We start from the raw sequence: 23446 nt of genomic DNA, 5'->3' as shown, positions 1-23446 counted from the left end.
GCCGAGCTGAATTTGATTGGGAACTAAATTTTTAAAGCTGGCTTGATTTTAATTTTAAATTGAATTTATCAACCTCATTTCAAATAGCATCCTAAGTAAACTCAGTTGTGACTCGTGACCCAGAAAATCTGCTTGGGTACTCGGATTATGAAATGTGTGAAAGATTTTTCGACGTAGCTCCGGCTTTAGCGCGAAGCTGGTCGTCCAATTACCCCTGCCCCACATCGGGGTATTGATCGCGCCCCCGATGCGTCCCCTCGTCCCCTACGTCCCCTACCCCGGCGACAGCTGACTTCCGGCCGTATTGAGCGCTCAAATCTTTTGAGTACACTAACTAGGGGTAAATCGATGATAGCGGATAACATTTCATCGGATAGCATTCGTGGATAAGAATTTTCATTCGGAAATTTATTAAGGAGTTGTTCGAATGTTGAACAACCTGTTTACCTTGTTAATACTTATTATTACAAGAAGATTCCTGAAATGCTTTTAAGGTTTACCTTGTATTATTATTATATTATAAACTTACTAGATGATCCGGGACGATAAGTAGTCTATGTCCACTCTCCAAACCTTTAACTATATCTGTGCAAAATATCACGTCGATCTGTTGCGCCGTTGCGGCGTGATTGGAGGACAAACAAACGAACACGCTGTTGCATTTATTTACTACTATGAGATATACTATACTAGTTAGTAGCTGTTACGACCTGTCTTTCACGTTTTCACGGCTTTAGGCGCTGAACCGACATTAGGCATAAAATTATCTTTCACTGGCTGTTGCCTGCGTCCCGCGGGAACTGTCTTTTCCCGTGGATTTTCCAAAAAAAACTTTCATACAAACCTGACAATAATTACAAGTACGACAAAAAAAGAATTAACCAATTTTGTGCAGTCGCTCGGAAGTTATGCGCGTACATACGTTTCGGCGATTCATTTTTATTTATATAGATTTTGGAGACAGATATAGGTTATGTTTTATGTTTATGTTAAACATCGTAGTCCCAGCGGAAACAGAAATTCGAAAACACAAAGTCGTGGAAAACAGTTAGCGGCTCATAAATAAACTCCGAAACAACCTAAATAACAAGACTCGAGAAATGGTAATGGGCAAGGTCTTCTATTTGTGGGACAAGTAGTATCATGATAAATGCTGTCATTAAGCATGATGTAGAACGAGGTTTTAATGAGCCAACGTGAATGTGGACGCAGGTAATCTATTAGCGCTGCCCTCGGATGACAAAACGTGGTAACCCGGGTTACCGCGTTTAGTCGTAACATGGGATAATTTGATTTCCCACTTCTGATCTATGACATAGTGTGGTCAAAAATAATATCTTGTTCTTTGTCTTTCGACAGAGCGGTCGTGGCCGTCGCTGCAGTGCTGTGGCACGCTTTAACAATGCGTCTCCATTCCTCTCTGATGGCTGCCTTCCTCGTGCATTCTTGTAAGGGGGCGTCATCCCAGCCCTCACTTGGTCTGTTCATCTCATGCGATCTACCACGTGCCCCTCTTTCTTGAACTACTAGACGTTCAATGGAGACATTGTCGCGTCTAGATATATAAATTTAACTAGCTGATACCCGCAACTTCATCCGCGTGGATTTAGGTTTCAAAAATCCCGTGGGAACTTTTTGATTTTCCGGTATAAAAGTAGCCTATGTAGCCTAAGTAGAAAAGTAGAGAAGTAGAGAAACACATACATAAAGTTTTATCATCATTAGTTTTTGAATTATCGTGCAAAATAATACCACAGTACGGGACCCTCGGTGCGCGAGTCTGACTCACTTGGCCGGTTTTTCTCCATTTCACTAATTTTGGGTGACCGCGTATTATCATGGGAGGGCAGCGCGGCGCGGAGTGGAGGCGAACGACCAATTAACCGTTGTGCTACCTGACGCCCGTCCGCGGCTCTCGACTCGATTGACCCCAGTCGACCTCGAGCGACCAACGTAATGGCGACCTTATTGATTTATCTGTGGCCGCACCACTGGACTTGTGGTCACTACAGCGCAATTAATCTATTATCTACTAGCTGATGCCCGCGACTTCGTTCGCGTGGAATTAGGTTTTTTAAAAATTCCGTGGAAACTCTTTGATTTTCCGGTACAAAAAGTAGCCTATGTCACTCTCCAGGTCTTTATCTATACCCATGCAAAAAATCAGGTCAATCCGTTGCACCGCTGCGCCTTGATTGAAGGACAAACCAACAAACAAACACACTTTTACATTTATAATAAGGGTACTGATTAGGCGAATTGACCTTACTACTGTGAACTGTCCTTTACCACACACATTTTGACTTACTGCTCCAGTATTAGAGGCGTCGGGATAACCTAGCCCGTAGGTTTAACTAGTAATGTGTGGCACAGCTTTAAAAATAAGCGTTCTTTCTTTCTTTCTTCTTACCTACTTCTTGTGGAAGTTCGAATGTGATTGCCATTGTGATTGTAATATTGTAGCTGTCGAACATTTCTAGGCCTCCTGGGCCTGGGCAGAGTGAACTAGAGAGGAAACTCTCGGTTTAAAATATTAGGCTAGGGGTGTCGTGAAATCAAAGATATACCTAGTCCGCGACAGGTTGAGATGGCAATCGGGGTATGAGGCGTGGGGACGCCCCGCACACCCGCACGTCACTCGCTCTCGCCCGCACCGGGCTAGCGCGGGGGCTGTGTGGGGCGTTCCCTCCCCTTTGGAGTAAAACCTTGCCAGTCAAAGATGATGTAATAAAAGAGGGCAGTAACATATGATTGAAGCTCATAATCGTTCAAGATCATAGTTGATTGCGAAATAATCACAACCAATGAAGCGTAATTGACAATTAAATCTTGGTGACGTCCCCTCGTTGACTTCGGAGATTTATAGTGTCACGTTACTACTTATACTATACTATACTTTGTAGAGCATGTGTGCATCTATTTATGCTTCAGGTACGACGAAGAAAACTATATATAGGCTTGTCGAGTAACTTACCCACCCCAAGCCATTCAATTTTTTTTTTGTTAAATTTTCAAAGAATTCTAGCCAAGTTATGAAGGAATTAATGATTTATTGCTCTCCTTTCCCCTCCATCTAAGCGTAAAGCTTGTACTAGGAGTAGGTACGACAACATGACAGTGCAACGGGTGCTGTTTGAACCGCTTCGGATTTCAGTCCGACCTATTGAGGCCTTCATTTAAAATTCAATGTTTAAATGAGCTAAAAAAATTACTATTATCTTCAGCCTTTTGTAATATCCCACGGCTGGATCAAGGTGTCTGTTTTAGGGCTGGACTGATACGTAGTTTATACTCAATATACTGCTGCTCGATTGCGGTAGAATAACAGCTAAAATGTCACGATCGCTATCACGAAGATTGGTTGATGCTCGCTCAATATTGGCTACAATGCATTGTTGCAACAAGAACATCATATATTCAGCCAATCAAAACAATTGAGATTGTAATAATGATTGATGCAGGTTTTACGAAATCGACCTACTGGTCTAATGTAGGCAATGCCAGGCCAGGGCACATATCCCAGGATCCTTTCAGAAATATACAAGATCATTCGGAATTCGGATGTTTCCTTTTACTGCAAGAACAATTATTAGAATGATATCATCTTATCACCTCCCACCTACCACGTACTGTAGGGCGATTGCGTAAAACTTGCATCAATCATTATTACAATCTCGATAGTTGTGATTGGCTAAATTTGTGCTATTCTTGTTGCAACAATGCATTACAGCCAATAGTGAGCGAGCGTCAACCAATCAGAGGTGATTGCAATCGTCACACGGTAGCTGTCAAACTATACCGCGGTAGGGCTCCTGATGTGATGGGTGCTAAACAAGTTTCCGTACAAAATACAAATCCCCTTGTTCGGTACTTATTTATGTTGAAGCTGTTATTAATGTCATCATCACCATGTGACTAAATACAGTTTTATACGAGTACTAGCTTATGCCCGCGACTTCGTCCGCATGGACCACACGAATTTCAAACTCCTATTTTACCCCCTTAAGGGTTGAATTTTTAAAAACCCTTTCTTAGCGGATGTCTACGTCGTAATAGTTATCTGCATGCTAAACGAGATGGACAAAATTTGCCCCAGGCTGAACTATGCCTATCATGAACTTAATGCCTCGAGTGCAACACAACATGCGACTTTTTTTTTCTTAAAATAGAAGATTTTTACTATTAAATGGCACATATATCATCTCTGTACATTTATTAAATGGCACATATACCTATTATCATCTCTGTACATTCTTGGGGCACGCCTCCATACAATTTTTGTCCATCTCCTTTCAGCCCGATCCGCCTAGTAGTTTGATTTGTGCGTTGATAGATCAGTCAGTCAGTCAGTCACCTTTAAGCCACCTAAAAATTTCCAACATTTCAGAAAATAGGCCTAATTTTTCCCCAAATTCTTTTGATGAATCTAAATATATCAAATTGGACGGGAGTGTTGTAGTAGTTGAAAATACTAAGTATGTATGTTATGTCCTTTTCTGTTAAATGGTTTTGTCCGACAAAATTAGAAATATTATCTGAAATTGTGACAATGGCGCAGGTTTTGGCTACTATTTCTGTAGAATATATTGCCTACACTTGCTATATGACGAGGAAACAAAAGAAATTTATGCTGTCGATATGTTATATCACGGCGAACTTTCTCGTCATCCAATGTTCATTATTATGTATATGACGCGTTGACGGCGACATTAACAGTCCTTTTTGTTCTTCACGCTAGAAAGCCAACGTTTATTTCACCTTGGAAAGAGCATGGTGACGCATGTTTTAATATGAAGAATAGCTACTTACTTAAATTGTAAAATTTCTACTCCATTGTTCACTTAACCTTTCGTATATGTTGATGTAACCACAAATTCACGGTTTTCGGATTTATTTCTTTACTTGTTCTATAAGACCTACCTACCTACCAAATTTCATGATTATATCTCAACGGGAAGTACCCTATAGGTTTTCTTGGCAGACACGACGGACAGGCAGACAGCAAAGTGATCCTACAAGGGTTCCGTTTTTCCTTTTGAGGTACGGAACTCTAAAACTAAAAAATATAGCGCAATACGTATCCGTCGACTACATCGTGCCGGGACCTAGATCAAAGCATTTTATCTGGTTTATGTCCACTTCAAGGGCTCCCGTTTATTGTTCCCTTGATTAATTTGGACATAATTAATATCTACCTGGAGATAATGTCGCTGTGATAATAATATTACTAGGATCGGAGAGTGTTGGCCAATTTGATACGAGGAAATACGGTATTTGACAACTAGTCAAATCTGTAACTTTTTATCAAACGTCAAAACGCGCGCTTAGTATGCGAGATTCTATGAAATACCGGCATGTGACGTAACAATCACAAAGGACGTGGATTTTACGTATTTTAGAATACCCTCTATTTAATAATTAGTGATAAATAATTTATTTTTGATCAAATATCCAATTAGCTAGCACTATACTAGAACTATTGAAAAGTGTAGTTTGCAATACCTCAGTGGATAATTTACTTAATGCGACTGCATCAACAAAACACTTTAGTAAGTAAGTATAATAGAATAGTCCTTTATGGAAAAAGAACATTTGTTTTAGGTTTTCTATATTTTGTTTGACAGGTTTGACTGTAATAATTAAAAAATAATTTAATTTAATTTCTAATTGAATATTGGGTTTCGGGTCAACGTTCTACACCAAATACTAAAAGTTAAGGTTTGTAACGGATTTCGTTTACGAGCTGAGTACTGTGACATGCGAACACACAGACAGCTGAGTGACATTAATAGGGCTCTGTTTAAGTGTTTGAGTACGGAACGCTGAAAACGTAGTAGGTATAAGTACGTGACAGGTTGAGATGGCAATCTGGGTGTGAGGCGGGGGAATGCCCCGCACACCCGCGCTCGCCCGCACCGGCTTAGCGCGGGGGCTGTGTGGTTGTGCGGGGCGTCCCCACCCCGATTGCCATATCGACCTGTCGCGTACTATAGGTATGTCAAAGTTATGGTCTCCAATAAAATAGTTTTGCGTGTTTGGTTTCGCTAACGGATTGGCCTACAGTCTACACAATCCATTGGCAACGGGCGCCGTGTCACAGCACATAAACCGCGAAGCGCATAAATCACGTGTTTACCGTATACGCGGGCAAAATATTGAATACAGATGGAAACCAATGCAGAGGAAAATCCTTACCCGTTGGACTGATGCCAGGCAATCGCTCGGCTCGTCAGTGTCCTCTCAGATAGTATTTTGTACACGTGCCGACTCCAACATCAACTTACCGATATACAAAGTCTGTGGGTTGGTTTACAAATTGACCTGACACAGCCCTCGGCAAATTATTAGTGGTTGAACGTTCAGGTTTTTCTGTCACATGTCCTAGAAATATCTAAGAAATTGCCTCTTCAGTTGCCCGTTCTACGCGGCCTGTCTTCATATTTATTCATTCATCATATTCATTGTCCAACCAACGATTTTATTTTGAGCATAAAAATAATGTTTGGCTCTGAATAGCAAGCGATTGTTTAGAACATCGAAGTCAGTCAATTCTTGTGGAAAGGCCAAGATCCACTACGAAACGCCAAGCAATAGTGCACCAAAAAGATTTGTCTGTTTCAGTGGATCATAGCGAAATAAGCTTGTTACTCCTTGTATATCATGGACTTCCGCAAAGTAACGCCTGCTTCTATAAAACATAATATTATTATGATGGTCAGCCGACTTGTTGCTACATCTGGAGATGCTTAGGTACATTACTACATTACTCTCATGCGCAGCTCGAATAGCTGACCCATTGTCGTTAGTCGCCCTCACGGCTGGTCACCGGGTGCCCTTTGCGATTCTGATTCACGGACGAAGATAGTACAACTGTTCTCATTTATAGCTGCTGCCGTTTCATTAGTCAGGGTTTAAATCCAGTCGGTGCAGCGCACTCGAATGTAATCAACATTAAAATTACTTCACAGCTATTTATTTGCTCGTGCACAGTGCAAATTATGGTGTTGATTAATTTGAAATATTACGTGCTTAAATGTCATCTGTTTACGTGAAGATACGAGTAAATCCATAATATAATGACTTGACTGCAGATAAACAACTGGCAAAAAACATTATTCCGAATATCCATGACAATCTGACATTGATGACGTAAATTTTCTTTCTATAGGACAACCGGAAATCGATCATTAAATGGAGCAGAACATAAATAAGTAAAAATAAGTTTTCTAATAGTTACATCTGCAGGAAAGGAAATACTCTAAATTCAGTTTAAACAAATGCTATTGTTTTGCATCAGCACGGCCATTTGTGATCCAGTGCCTTGATTTATGGAATGAAGTATGTTCAGAAGCCATCGCTAATGCAGACCGTGTTCCTACAGCACGGCGAACGTCTGGAACCCTAATACTAAATTCAGTACAAAGAAGTGCCGTTGTTCTGCATCAGCGTGTCCGTATGTGATCATGATTTATGGAATGTACTCGGAAGCCCTCGCTAATCCGGAACGTGTTGACAACGCCTTATCCTACAGCACGGCGGGCGTCTGGAGCCGACGGGGATTGCAAATGAATCTGCATATTCCCTTGGCGCCGTGCCAGCAAGCCTGTCGCGATTGACTCCCGCGCCGTTAGGAGCATCGCCCGACGTCCGAACCACTACTTTTACCCTAAATATTACACGGAGCTGCCTTCCACAACCGCTGGCAGACTGACAAAATTGCAACGATAGTATCGCTAATTTACCGACACTTTACAAAACGTTTTGGGCATTTATGCTTAACCTTCAGGAGTAAATGTTCCTATGTAACTTGGACATATCATTTCATTTGGTCATAGGCTTTGCTCTACGATGTTCCTTGGATTGTGTTTAGAGAATTGTTTCAGACTCTTCCTATTTCTGTTTCCGCCATGATTGAGGCCAAGAGTCGGCTTGCGTGATAACATTAAAATAAATAAATAATATTATGCCCGATTAATTTAGGCAATGTCTCTAAGATAATCTTTTGATATTCCATGTGATTTTTAATCCTATAATTGTTGTATTGTTCCCATCCTTATTCCGTTTCCTATTAGATTCGGATTGATTTTAGTTCACGCGAGGACAAAGTTATTTGGGTTGACTTTGGTAAAAATTTTAGTGCTTCTGTGGCAAATTCTGTTGTAGGTATTTACACTGAAATTAAAGGTCTAAATGTTGTGCGATGTTTCCTTTCCTCATCCACCATTATGAAAGGGATAGCAATACATTAATTAGACTTGCCCTTTTAGTTTAAAGATTATATGTTGTATACCTACGTTCAACAAAAGCGACTCTATGTTCTTTTTCACGTTACTGTATCAACTTGAAGAAAGTTTCCACAAACTTTCTTTAGTTGTACGAGTATCTATATTTTATTAATTTGTCTTCTTCTTCGGTCTTTCTCTTTTCTCCAAAAGTACGTTTTGAGACATAAAATATGGTATTACCTCCAATACGTATTGTTCTTGACATTACAACAATTAATATATTATAAGTGGTATAGTCAGTATCGATATCTGTACGTATGCCATCCGCGTGATAATTGGCAACTTCCGCGTGCCTCTCGCTATTTCTATTGTTACAACTGACAATTAATATTCATTAGCATAACGTCGCCGGTAGACCGGTCTGCATCTGCATTACGAAACTCTGGTGCGATCAATGCGATAATCGCTTTTCCATATTCTATTGGCTTCATATGCTTCTTATTGGCACAGCAAGACAAGATACTTGCATTGCAATAAACGCGAGCTTCGTAATAGAGGTTTGATCATATGATGCCTTTTCGATTCGTTTTGGCTCAAATTTTTTAGTAATTTATTATTGTGCTACCATATTTAGAATTATTTATTATGAAGGAGATCGATATCCAATGGCATATCGTAGGAGGCAGCCCGTGTTATTGAAATTTGAACAGTGCGCAGTAGACAATTTTATGATTTCTTTTTGTTTTTGACAACCTTACCGCGCTGAGAGCTCTGCTTGGAGAGCCTGGGCTTGATTCCCGATTTTGGAAAATTAAAAAGACAGCTACATTCGTTCCAGGTTAGCACGGTTCCATCTTACAATGCATCATCATTTAGCAGCAGGTTAAAAAAATGAAGGTGTAGTTTGTGAGTCATGTTACATGTTCAAACTTCAACATGAGTAGTGCAACCTTAGTAGCCGCGAAATTAAAACTACAAAAACAATTTAATCGAATAAGACAATTTCCTCAATGCCGCAGACCTATTTATACTTCCTCGGTGACTAAGGAACAATTAAATTATTACTAGTGTAACTAGTATTAATCACTGTTAATGTATTCACGAGTAGCTAAGACTAGGTTGTGAGCCTACTATTAATAACGCGGTAATCAGTTCCAAAAGGAATGTAGGCATTACTAGCCACTGACGTCAATTAGTGTACCTTGTCACACTTGCATCACCGTGCATGCCATGTGGCTCGATAACCCTTAGCTAATTCTATTTTGTCATTATGTAAAATAAAGTGTAAATGAAAGTGGTAGGGCTATCCTTTTCCGCTGGTGCATTATGAAAGAGACAGCATAAAATTTAGACCTGTGTATAATAAGCCACAATATCTACCTCGCATAATGTATGCCGAAAGCTCAGGAACCCTATCGCAATATATTATCCTATGAAAACCCCCTATAGTTAATAGAAAATTATGATCCTCGGTAATAAATGATGATGAAGAGTGGGGTACGGTTAAGGAGATTATTTAGCGATAAGGCAAAATTCTTTAAATGTGATTGCGATCTAAGGATTACGCAATATAAAAGGAATGCGCTGGTAGACTAGTCACTAGGTAGGCGGTAGGTAGCAAAGGCTGACGCTAAGCTGACGCCATAAGCAGTGCCGTCATACGTCCTTGCTGCTTGCTAAGGCTTCTTCTTATGCTCGCGATACTGTATCAGCATACAAATTAATCCTATTATCTACCAAGGTTTCGCACGCCGCGGCCGGTATGAGTAATTGCTGTCCTATTTTTGGATTTTTCGCAATTTGCATTGTATGTTACGCTTGTATAGTGATGGCATGGTATGCTACTACGTTCATTCAATTACAGTAGCCGGCAGGAAATGTACATCGACCATAAGAAAGAGGTTGCGGCTTCGTAGAGCGTTGTCCTTTCACTCATACCTGTGACGTTTTGTCGGTCTCAACAACAGAGACAACGCTCTACGGAACCGCTATCTCTTTTTGAAGATCGATGTTAAATATTTTCTACTGTAGCTTTTTATACCTACATTGGAAATTGGAAAGCAAAACAGTCCTAAAAGTTTTGACGCATTTTATTTTCTGGAAACTATTGCTATTGGTAAATTGTTCTTTGCGTTTTTCTAGTTTTCAGCCTTGGATCGATTGAATTATTCTTCCGATTTCTAAAATATTTCTAACGTTAGTGTTTCTATTGTTAAAACTTCTAGATATGCAATGACACATTTTTCTACCTAGAATTTTCCAAATGAACATTTATAGCTATGACTATGATCTCACCCATTTTAATGAGTTTAGATAATTGCCATTGTATCAAAGATTATTTCTTACGCCTGTCGCGGTTAACCTACCGTCGCGTCGACTGAGGTTTGCTCGTCGAAAGGTTTGCTTGACAAATTATATTATACTTACTAATATTATAAATGCGAAAGTGTGTTTGTTTGTTGGTTTGTCCTTTGGAGCAACGGATCGGTGTAATGTTTTGTGTGGATGTAGTTAATTGTCTGGAGAGTGACATAGGCTACTTTTTATCCCGGGAAATCAAAGAGTTCCCACAGGATTTTAAAAACCTAAATCCACGCTTACGAAGTTGCGGGTATCAGCCAGTATATTATATAAACAATTCCATGCTCCATCAATTCATAATTCATGAATGACATAATTGGCTGATGCGGAAACTAGCGTCTAATAAATTGTCTAAGTAGATCGAAAACAAAAGATTTAAAGTACATTCCCCTTGCTGGCCCCGCCATAAAACAAATCGGCCAACAAAAACATCTTCTTTGTTTACCAATTGAGTGTGCCGACTTATTATGAGACGAATGGGTACATCATAATGGCCAGTAACCGTTCAATTGGGGTGATGGCTATGTCAAAAATAAATTATTTCTCAGGAACTAATAGAGGGTCTTCCAAAATCCATACAATACACGTACGCTGTTAGTTTTAACTTTGCTAACCATTTTAAATGATCGATTTAATAAAAAAAAAATCGTCAAATTACGTCAACCGTTCATGACCTCGCGTCTGTGCATTTCATACAAGCTCCCTTACTAAGCGAGCGTTTTGACGTTTTATAAAAAGTTGCTGATTTGACTACTATATATAAATACGGATAATGATAACTAAATAAATATTTTATTTTATTTTTATTTTTCATGTACCGAAATATAAGTTACATAGTAGTAATAAATTAAATTACATTGGAAATGCTTATCTCTAAATAGAGATTTCTTCCAGCTTCCCAGTCAAGGTTGTGAGTAAGGCGTATTAAAAAGTGGAATAGGTACGGTACTAGAACAATTACAAAACGAATACCAGAATCCTGTAAGTAAATTGCTATTATTCCAAAGCTATTTACGAAAAGTGGAATTTGGTTTTAAAGTTTCAGATCGAAACGGATGACTTTTATATTACTAACTCCGTAAGCTAAATCTTCCTCGGTTACAGGTTGAATCAATTTTGGAGAAATATTTTGTAATTTTACTTCTACTGCAGGCAAGGAACTTAGTAGAAATAGTTTAGTTTCTAACCAAGCATTTTTGTTATTTTATAGCCTCTTGCAAAATCTCCTAGCACCTAGAGGTATTTAAAGTCTAGGCGTATTATAATGCATTTCTAGTGTCCCTTGTCTATCTCCTATCAAAAAAAATCTCTGTAAAAAGAATCTCTGAAATGTATGTACGCGCATAACTGCGGAATGACTGCACCAAATTGGTTAATTCTATTTTTTTTTTGGAAAATCCACGGAAAAAGACAGTTCCCTCGAGTTGCGGACAAAGTCGCGGGCAATAGCTAGTTCTGAAATAAAATCTTGTTGTATTTCAAGCTCGCCGCACGAGCGAAACTGGAGTAGACCGCTTTCCCGCAAACCGCAAGAGCGGCTCTGTACAAGACAGCCGACACTTGCCACACAATATTATAATTATACGGGATACGCTATACCTTGTGGCATTATATTCTCATTAATAAAGCAGGGGTTTGTTTTGAAACAACTTTATTTTCGTATCTTTGTTTCAAACCTCCCTTACCTTTGAAATACTGAGACTTGAAATTATTATGAATACTATTTTCGTTTAATCCTAGCTTATGCTCGAGACTTCGTCCGCGTAGACTACACAAATTTCAAACCCACATTTTACCCCCTTAGGGGTTGAATTTTCAAAAATCCTTTCTTAGCGCATGCCTACGTCATAATAGCTATCTGCATGCCTAATTTCAGCCCGATCCATCCAGTAGTTTGAGCTGTGCGTTGATAGATCAGGCAGTCAGTCAGTCACCTTTTCCTTCTATATATTTAGAATGGAAACCTAGATGGGAAAAGGTTAAGTCGAAGAAGAAGACTATTTCACAAATATTGTGTAGTTGCAAAAACAAATCGGGCGGTGTCCTATTTGAAGGCAATCTCGCCCATTGTTGCTCCTTGAACAATGCCTGCCCACCCGGGCGAGGACCATTCAAATCTTAAATTGCTACTTACGATCACGAGATCAGTCGTTACGCTGATATGGAGGTCGATCGCAATTCATTGCGCCTCGCGATCCCACAGGAAGTCACCAATTTAACTATTATAACGCATTATAATAACTCATCATTCCTTTTAATTAAATCTGTGACTAATATTGATGCTAAGAAATTGGTTAACGTTTTATTGTCACTAATATATTATTGTGCCGATACAGTTACAGATCAGTTTATCAGTCAAGTATTGTTCTAAAAGATTTTTCAAATATCTTTCAAATTTTGTTGGACACAGACCTATTTACGATAAACACTACTAACGCAAGCTCTTTATGTAATTCTACGTTTTGAGCCTATGATCATGAGCGTGGTTTGATTTTCCTCAGACTTGGATTTAAGTATGCCAAAACGAGGCGAGCACGAGCCGTGCCACGTACGAGGCGCAGACGAGGCACGGATTCAAAACATTACGAACATTTTATATGAAGCAGTTTATGCTTCACCGTGCCGTGTCCGTGATGCGTCCGTGTCTCGGACGTGGCTCCACCGTGCACGTTTATATTACACTCGGTGTAATATGAATGTGAGACACCGTACACTGTACTAGCTCGGAAAACGTGTCTGACATAAATCGTTCTCGTTTAAACTCGTGATTAAAGTACGCTCTATAGTTAGGCTGAGATTCGACTCCATCCATCGGTTCTCTTACTAACGTGACCTGTTGACTGACTGCAACGTGGTGCTAGTCGTAGAACTGCGTCTGTTCTTTGGAGAATTACTTTGTTTTTTTACATTCTTATTTTTAGCCGGGGCTTTTTCAGGTTACTTTGTTCCGGACTTTATGCATAAAAGCGTAATATGTCATACTCATAAATTACGCAGTCGAACATTGGCAAGACTCATAGTAACACATATATGTAGTTCTAAAGCGTAGACGCTTTAGAAAAGATCACTTTTCAAAGTGACCTAGTCGTAACCGTATGCGCCAAAATGTCCAGACACGTCGTCTCGTCAATCATTAACAACGAGGGTGAACGTTCCGCCGTTGCCAAAATAAGTGCGAGTTAAGTTTGGAGTTGCTAATTTCGGGGTAACCTTTCCGGAGATTATATTTATACTCCGTGCAGAGCGTTCGGGAATGCAGGCCGCGTTCTCGCGCCGTCCTCTGGCTTCTAGGACACATCTGGAAGTCTGACGTGATATAAACACAATCCTGATCTTCCCCTAAATGTTTATAGTCCAACATACCTACTCATTATCATCTTATGTCAAGATTTATACTTCGGAGACTGAAGTACAAACGCGGTTTTTTTGGAAGGAGTAACAGGTAGGTTTTAGATGCAGAACCTCGTTGCAACAGCCGATTGTGCTGGTGCAAAGTTGACCAATGTAATTGACTTTTTCCTCCTCCTCCGTGTCTCAGAAGCACATTGAACCCCCTCGGTCTCGATTTCATTCTTAGGCACTAACATCTGATGTTAATCATTGAATCGAAACTAGAAATCGTACGAGCTTGGTCGAGTCGCATGCGGCGTAAGGGACTGTGGCCAAACCATTCCCATTCTAATAGGAGGCCCGTGCTCAGTAGTGAAACGATGATGGATTGATGGTGATGAAGTAATTAAGTATGTTATTTTCCTCCACCGACGACGTTACAAACTACAGTCTAAATGAATTGAATACAGTTATTTTCATACGCCATATTATAAACAATTTGAGTAACATGTTCAGGCAATCCGTATTAAAACGCCTTCGTTTTACATTTATCCGTAAATCTACATAATCCTTTGTTCTGACGTTTCACACTAATTCACTAATGTGAGGGACAGCGCTGTAAACAAGTTGTATACTTTGTTTTGCTTTTGCAACGGATTATGCAAAGGCGTCCTATTCCTTCCAAGAATTTAGATAATGTCAATACCATCGCGGTAAGATGAGGTTAGGACTTGTAGATGTACCAAAAAAAAAAACCTCGTAGCCTCGAGAAAAGAATTTATTTAAAACTCCGATATAACAATCCTGCAAATTAAAAAGTGTAAAAAAATCTGTGAACTCGAAAGCCGTTTGAATGTAGGCCTTGTTTATCTCGTTCTAGACCCGTATGCTCGTCGGCTACGTAATTGGAGTAAAAGAAATTCTGAGAAAGTTTTTATCTCCAGTATTTCTCCCGCGATATTATTGTGAGCGTCATCTTGCACAGTAGCAGTAGGTGTTAATATTTCGTGAGGTTCGGTCAACCAGGCTTCTCTCTCTCCGATCAACCAGTCTTCTCTCTCTCTCTCTCTCTCTCTCCAGTCATTCCTTCATTACTGAAGATCGTGGTCCTGGTAAGATCCCAGGTTCGAATGGATCAGCTATTTCCACTTTTTTTCATGGCAATTTTAGCAATAGTGTAGAACTGGTACGAATTGGATTGTTTCAGTTGGTCAGTTCACCTTATACTGACTGACGAAAAATAGCGGCCTCTCCCTCTCAACCAGCTTATATGATTAGAAAAAATATAATATGTTCTTTGGATTACATGCGACGAGGTCATCGACACATTATCACTTGTACACACACCAGTTTACTACTAACTTAACTACACTTAAGTACTACAAACAATACGTGTGCAAATAGTCGACAGATTAAATCCTGTATGTGTGCGCACGGGCTTATATCGAAATAGCTTCGGCGCTGTGTAAACATTTGGCGCTTCTTTTGATCGGGCTCATTAATCTCCAAAATAATAATACATCCAGCACCTGGGAATCTCTTCCGTTTTAACCTTTCACAGATTATCCTAGCGTGTTTGTTGTTGCTGCTTTAAATAAAAAATTTATTTGATTTTTATCTGTCCAATAAAGGCAGTAGAAATAAAAAAGAAATCTAAATATTTCTAGATGTCGTGACTCGTGAAGTCGTGACCAGGTCCGTTTCCACTTGTCGGTTGTCGGATACGGATTTAAATCTGATGATCCAGTTGCAGAGAACATTTTATATGAAGCTATTCACACTTGTCGGAAACCGATTTTGTGTCAAAATGTACTGCCACTTGAACATCAAGAGACAAACGAAAAGTGGGATTAAGGAGTAATTACGTTGAATTGTTGTCTTTATCTGAGTTAACTTTCGCATTGAAACTAGGCCATAAAATTAAAAAGAAATCTAAACTGTTTGGATGTTCCGATCTCGACTGACTTATTCCTTTGAAAACGGGGTTTCTTTCTTTGAGCTAATTTTTTTATTTGGACTACCAAAGTCTATTGTGCGCTAAAACCAGGCGTCCCATTCCAGAAGCAAGATAAACTTTGCGGTAAACGACGGCGATACTCGATACAAAGTGCCGCGCCATTGTATCCAAAGGTCGCTCGGCTCGAATGCTCTCCATACAGTTCTATACGAAGCAATGCGCAATTGTTGCCTTCCAATTCCAAGTGTCGCGTGTAGCGGTCGCGTAACTCAAAGCCGTCAATCTTTATTTATATAATTGCCATTTAATTTTAGTAGGAATTGGTGAAGTCAAGAGACTCACTTTTTTTTCTTTGTCGATTCGTAAGTAAAACAATGCCCCGTTTGTGATTCCAGGCAACGGCACGATAGACTTCCCCGAGTTCCTCACGATGATGGCGCGCAAAATGAAGGACACGGACAGCGAGGAGGAAATCCGCGAAGCGTTCCGCGTGTTCGACAAGGACGGCAACGGGTTCATATCCGCGGCCGAGCTGCGCCACGTCATGACCAACCTGGGGGAGAAGCTCACCGACGAGGAGGTCGATGAGATGATCCGCGAGGCCGATATCGACGGCGACGGCCAGGTCAATTACGAGGGTGAGTACGACAAACACCTCCTCGTTGTCTTATAGCCTTACGTGAATCGAAATCAGCAAGGCTTCACCTCGACAATCGGGAAAGTCTGTATCGCTGTTGGAGTGAGCTCTGATGGCTGAACTGACTTGAGGTGACAATGAACATTACGACGTTGATGGCGACGGCCAGTTACGAGCGTAAGTACCACATACACCTCGTCCTACGCAGCCTTGCGTAAAGACTTCACCGAGGCGGCCTGCATTGTTGCTAAAGCGAGCTCTAATGGCTGACCCAGAGGCATGTATCCGTGACAACATGTAACGAACTGTGAGTTCATCCGTCATCATCTTAGTTGTGGTAAGCCTTGTTTGTGGTAAGCTTGGCCTTCAGCCTTACCTGTACAGCCTTGCGTGGAGTCATCACTGACTGAAACCCTCGGTGACCTGGGCGGCTTGCTTAGCTGATGGAGTGAACTTGGATTTAACCTTCCTAATGCCATGCCGCTCATTTTCCTAGTAAGTACTTCGCTTTTTGGACTTTCTGGTGGCGGATTTCATACATCAGAGACTCCCGATATAGGGCGCTGAGCAATTACCTTTCAACGTTACGGTCTTAGATCAGGCACAAATCTAGCGGAAATTCTTGCTTTCCTTAGTTTGCCATGTGACGACACCTTCGAGCGAAGTTATGCGCGCGAATTTTCGCTAGATTTGTCCCTGGACTGACAAGGTAGGTATGAGCCATCTGCAGGCAAAGGACGATTGCTCCGCTTCACATGACAATCGTAGACTTACCTGTAGACGTAGGGCGATTACGCATTGCATCCGATTCGAATCCGTGAACATACGTTCCGAAGTAGTCACAGAACTATTTGTTTGGTAGCTTACGCACTAGGTCTGACTTTCGTCATCCGAGTTCTCTCCATCATCCGTGAGAATATCTCGGATGTGCCTCGGATTCAAATCGGACGAATGACGTAGATATGTCAAAGAAGTCCACTGAAAAGCTTGGTTTTGATCCGAGTTCGGTCCGAGTTTTTATATATTCGTATTTTCACGGACTTGGATCGGATGAGTGCGTAACCGCTCGTACTGTTAATTTAGTTATTAAGTTTTAGTTTAGTCATGGATTATGTCATGGTACCAAATATGGTAACATACTCGGTGGGCTCATTTTAATTATGACTCACATAGAATTTTTTGTCGTCCAAAGCTGTTTGCTTTTAACACAACTAGTTACAAAATTAATGGCGTGTTTACGTACACTTGATTTATTTTATGTACACAGTGCAACGTCGCTACTCTAGATCACTAATAAATGAGATTGTCTATGATGCGGTTGTAAACACAGGACCTTTCTGTGGTGTTTTTGCTCGGAACTTTGAAAAGGACGACAGTCGACACATTTTACTGTTTAGTTAGCTTTGCTTACAACCTAATTAGCAACTGTAACTTTAGTATGCATTTAAAGATGCAGGATATTTTTAGTAATTTTAGTGCAATGTCATTGGAATGGCACAATTGTGGGAGTGTTCCCTAATTAGTAGTAATTGTATCTATATTTAGAACTCATTTGTTCATCCCGGTTTCTGTTTATCAAACACTAATATTCATTTTTTTAAATCTTGAAAGATTTGTGGTTCCCAAAAAGATAAAAACCTTGGGTTATAACTTGATTAAAGAAAGTATAATATTATAAAAAAACACCATGTACAGAAAACTATAAACGTATTTAACAAATCTTTACGTTCTAATGTTATTTTAATGTTAGCTTTGAAATACAATGTTATCAAGAGTTGATAAGAAAAATATTTACAAACATTAGTAGTTCAGAGTTCAACGATTGTAACCATTTGTCAGGGTACAGTATAAAAACCAGTATTGGTAGTTTGCCAAACGCAACCCACTATATCTAGTTACACGGAACCATAGAATCGTGGGCGACCGCTACTTTTGTTACATCCAAAATATTCAGGAAATTAGTCTTACAAATACTTCTTATTCTTATTAAACTGGATTTGCTTTATGATTCTAAACTTTAATAAATTAATATTAGGTATCTAAAACGAAATAAATAGGTAGTGAGATCACTAACCTCAAAAATATTATGTTGCACAAAAATATTTGTAAAGAAATATCTTTAACTAATATAATATGTTGTTATCAATCCTCGAATAAGAATATTTTAATCATCTAATTAGGTAGTTACCATTGAAGTTAAATCTTTGAAAAAACTTGGACAAATTAATAATTCTTAGAGATCGCGTTTGCGTGGCACTTCTAATTGGCCAGATATTGGAATTTAAAAATTATATAATCACTAGCTTCTGCCCGCGGCTTCGCCCGCGTGGCCTGCAGGAAACAAATGAAATTATTTTTTTGGCAAAACCATAGGACTTTCTTATAACCTTTCAACCCTCATTTTACCCCTTTAGACCAGTAAGATTTTCGTAAAAACTCTTAGCTGACACCTACCTCTAGATAGAACCTACCTTCCAAACTTCAAGTTAACAATAACAATAATTCCCTATTTTACCACATTTAAGGGGGATTTTCCAAAACAACTTATACAGATTTTTATTATTTAAAGCTGACGACCTAAAACATGTTGATTTCATGTCTGTAACTTTAAAAATATAGAACTTTCATATAACGTCCCACCCCCTTTCCACCCGCTTGGGGAAGGATTTTCTGAAAACCGTTTCTACGTCTCATAAAGAACCTACTTTCTGAATTTCAAGTTAACAATAATAAAACTTTCCCATACAAACTTTCATACACTATTTTACCACCCTTAAGGGGAGATTTTCCAGAATAACTTCTACAGGTTTTTATTATTTAAAATTAATAAACTAAATCCCGAATTTTATGTATCTATCTTTAAAAACATAAGACTTTGATGTAACCTTCCACCCCCATTCCACCCTCTTAGGGAAGGATTTTCTGAACGCCGTTTCTTAGCTGACACCTAAGTTTTATACAGAACCTACTTTCCAAATTTCAAGTTCATTAACAATAATAAAACTTTCCCATACAAACTTTCATCCCCTATTTTACCACCCTTAGGGGGAGTTTTTCCAGAATAACTTCTACAGGTTTTATTATTTAAAACTAATAACTAATCTCGATTTTTCACGTCTGTAACTTCAAAAACCTAGGACTTTCATATAACTTTCCAACCCCCATTTCATCCCTTTAGGGGGCGATTTTCTCATTGTCGTTTCTTAGCTGACACCTCACCTCAATAAAAAACCTACTTTCCAAATTTCAAGTTAATAATATCAATAATTAAAACTTTCCCATACAAACATTCATCCCCTATTTTACCACCCTTAGGGGCAAATTTTCCAAAAATCCTGAAACACGTATTTCTTCATTTGTGACCGAAAACCAATTACCGTGTACCAAATACCAATTTTCGTGCAAATTACTTGAAAAATGACGGACTTTCATACAAACTTCCATCCCCCATTTAACCCACTTAGGGGTGGAATTTCGAAAAATCCTTTCTTAGTGGATACCTACTCATTACAAAGAATAGACCCTCCAAATTTCATCTCTCTAGGACCAGCGGTTTAGGCTGTGCGTTGATTATATGTCAGTCAGTCAGTCAGTCAGGACTTTGAATTTTATATAATACTAGCTTATGCTCGCGACTTCGTCCGCGTGAACTACAAAATTTCAAAACCCTATTTCACCCCCTTAGGAGTTGAATTTTCAAAAATCCTTTCTTAGCGGATGCCTACGTCATAATAGCTATCTGCATGCCAAATTTCAGCCCGATCCGTCCAGTAGTTTGAGCTGTGCGTTGATAGATCAGTCAGTCACCTTTTCCTTTTATATATATAGATAGATTATTATCAATCAATCATCATTATAATTTTCTTTTAAGCGTGTAAATGATTCTATACATTAACTGAGGTTATTTTAAATATTAATACAACACTAGTAAAAATAATAATAATTGTAATCTGACTATGGCCTATTTAATGCAATTAGGTATTTAGGTATATCTGTTATCTAATACCATCCTCTAAAAATTACAACTAGGTTCTATAACACAATAATTTACATACAATTTTGAATTAATTTGGAGTATCACAAGGTGGAGTACTGGCTTCGCTGCTATTTCTTTTATATATTAATCACATTCTATGGTTATATTCAAATTTCCAATCAATGGTTATGAACATGGCAATAATGTAATGTAAAAAAACACTCGCACGAAAACAATGTAAGGTGATTGGGATATCTAGTAACAATGCATGTATGTGAATTGTGAAGTATCCTGTAATGTGGACCTCACTCAATTGAAATCCTTTTATAGTCACTAATACATCACAACAATGAATGGTGATGGTTCCTTCACACAGAATAAAGTAAAATTAGTCCCAACACAAAAACGGGAGGAAAGCGATTATGAAGTTCGTGAAAAAGATTATTGGACTGCATTTAGTAAATAAGTCAGCAGTTTCGATGTTCAGTACCGGGCAGGAAATACTGCACATCGGACTTTTGAAAGAGATATCTGCTTCATAGAGCGTCGTCTCTCACTCATACCTATAGGTAACGCAAAACCATTATCTCTTTCTAAAGTTTAATGTGTAATAATTGTTTCCTACAGAGTTTTGTACAGATGTTCTATTTCACGAAGACCGTTTAGCTCTGTTTGTGTGACTGCACACGTAAAGTACGCGATAGGTCGAGGTATGGCAATCCGGGTATGAGGCGCTATCCCGCACCGGGTTAGCGCGGGGGTTGTGCGGGTGTACGGGGCGTCACCACCTCTATTGCTATCTCGACCTGTCGCGTACTATACACGTCATTGTGGCGCTCAGTTTCGACCACGACGCGGTTTACTTTAACACTATCATTCACTACTACAACCAAGGCTGAGCGGTCATCGTGAAGAGATACGTCAACTGCACTAAAACCGCGAGTTGTCGACCATGGATACGGCATGGAAGCTTGCGTCACTTTCCTCCCGCGCCGTGGTGTGTGCGACGCGGACGGCGCCGTGGAACGTTTGGTCAGTGTGAGCGAGCGAGCGTTTCTTCTTGCAGACTTCCACGCGCTCGCGCAAATGATATTCGCGCGCGGCGACGGCAGCCGCTAGCGATACTAACCGGTACCGACGCCGACCGCGAAACTGTCGTCTAGGTACCTGCTGTGGTTTGCTGCTCGTTCTTAACGTTGTTCCCTCTGACACGGTAGCTCCCTCCCCTCGCCCTCTGGGACCTCACTCTGTTGTGCCTCTAACTCTCCGGCCGATACCGCTTCCAGCACCGAACTTCTAGGCAAGCGCGCTTCAACCTATCTCGCAATAAAGAAAACTTGTGACTGTCGCATTGCGATCGCCACTGTCTTGTTACGGGCTGAACTCCTGGTACAGTCACGAAAAAAGAGCTCCTGTGCAGTGGGTGATTTATTGATCCATTTGATGACGCGATGTGAGACGCGACTTCGGAAGTCTCTGATGCCGATTGCTTTGTTAGTCAACTTTTCGTTTGTACTCTCCATCTGAAAAAGCAATCGCTACTGTTCAGAGCTCTTTTTACCTGATAGTCGGAAAGAATTGCGATAGTCACATTGTCGCCATCAAGTTCGGTGCTAGGGGCGCCGGGCGGCCTCTGGTGCATGTGTCTAATATCTGTATAGAATCTTTCTTTTAGAAATACCACCTGGCGATCCCCACCGCCGATAGATCGTCCCCGCTTGCCGCGCTTTGCACCGTAGCTTTAACTTGACGCCTTCCGTAAAACGAGCAGCAAACATGAGCGAACCGAACCGAGCCGCACCGCACCGGCGCGGCCACCCGACACTGTTATACTGTTACATTACTGTCGCCGTCCTATAACGAACGATTGATTGACGATATATCCAGAGGGTGGTATTTCATAATCCCTTTGTAGTGGCATGACAGGTACGCCCGTTTCTTGTGGTTTATTTATTATGCTCCACGGCGCACGCGCCGGGCACGATGCGTGCGCGGCGCGTGCCCGACGCGGTTTTCGTTTCGTTTCACAATAAAACTATACTATAGTGGTATTTTTGTCTAACGGGTTCGTTTCAATAGTTGCATCTCTCTGTCGGTTCCTGTTCTGTGTTCTATCATCGCCGTGTGTCTGTGACGCCGAGTAACGCCGCCCTTTGTTTGTTTTCAGAATTCGTCACCATGATGACGTCGAAGTGAGCCGCCGGCTAGTGTGTGTGTATAAAGCAGAGAATTTTAATATACATTTTGTTTCATGACACACAATATTACCATCGTATTGGACCTGCATTTCTCTAGTGTTTGCGATAAATTACTATTGTCATCGTTTCAGTTAAGGTATATCGGAGGCGCGCGCGCGCTCCCTCCCTATTTAGACTTTAAAGTATTCCGTTAATTTTACTATGTAAGGAAGAAAACTTCAAGTGTAGCGGTACAAAGGCGAAACGAATAGGTGTGCGTCGCGTTGTGTGATATCGGTCGGTGTGTGTGTGCGTGCGCCGGCCCCGGCCCGGTCCCGGCCCGGCCCGGCTGCGGCCCGGCCCCGCGCCGGCCGGCTGCGTGCGTGAGTGCGGTCTGCGGCCTGCACATCTACAATCTTTCCGATACATTTTAATGTAAATTTTTTTCAAGTATGAGATACTTATTTATAAAGTACGTGAAGATTAAAAATATAAAATCCTAAAAAAGATACCGTGGCCGCAGCGGGCGATCCCCGCCGCTGTACATTACTTATTGAATGTTTAAATCTAACCGACTCAGTAACGAATAAATTAGATTAATTGGTACTGCATTAATTAATTATGTAATTGTATCTGTAAATTACTTGATAAATATAATATTATATTTCTATTGACGGTGAAGTGCTCCGCTCTGTTATTCTCTTACCATTTGATTCATTCTGTTAATAAATTATACAAAAGACATACTGAAAATAAATGTTTCTTCATTTTTAGGTCAATAAG

General features: G+C 40.1%; 1 protein-coding gene across 2 annotated transcripts in view; it reads left to right on the top strand.

The window, feature by feature from the left end:
- Nucleotides 1–23446, top strand: part of LOC117986324 (calmodulin) — a 40912-nt gene extending 17466 nt beyond the window's left edge. For both annotated transcript variants that reach the window (XM_034973154.2, XM_034973152.2), the window contains exons 3-4: nucleotides 16269–16511; nucleotides 22654–23446. In XM_034973154.2, coding sequence (XP_034829045.1) covers nucleotides 16269–16511; nucleotides 22654–22682 — 272 coding nt within the window. In that variant the 3' untranslated portion in view covers nucleotides 22683–23446. The remainder of the gene's footprint in view (nucleotides 1–16268; nucleotides 16512–22653) is intronic.

Source organism: Maniola hyperantus, chromosome 11, assembly GCF_902806685.2.
Source record: "Maniola hyperantus chromosome 11, iAphHyp1.2, whole genome shotgun sequence".
NCBI lineage: Eukaryota > Metazoa > Arthropoda > Insecta > Lepidoptera > Nymphalidae > Maniola > Maniola hyperantus.
Note: the sequence above shows the minus strand (reverse complement) of the source record. Positions and strands in the feature narration are given on the sequence as shown.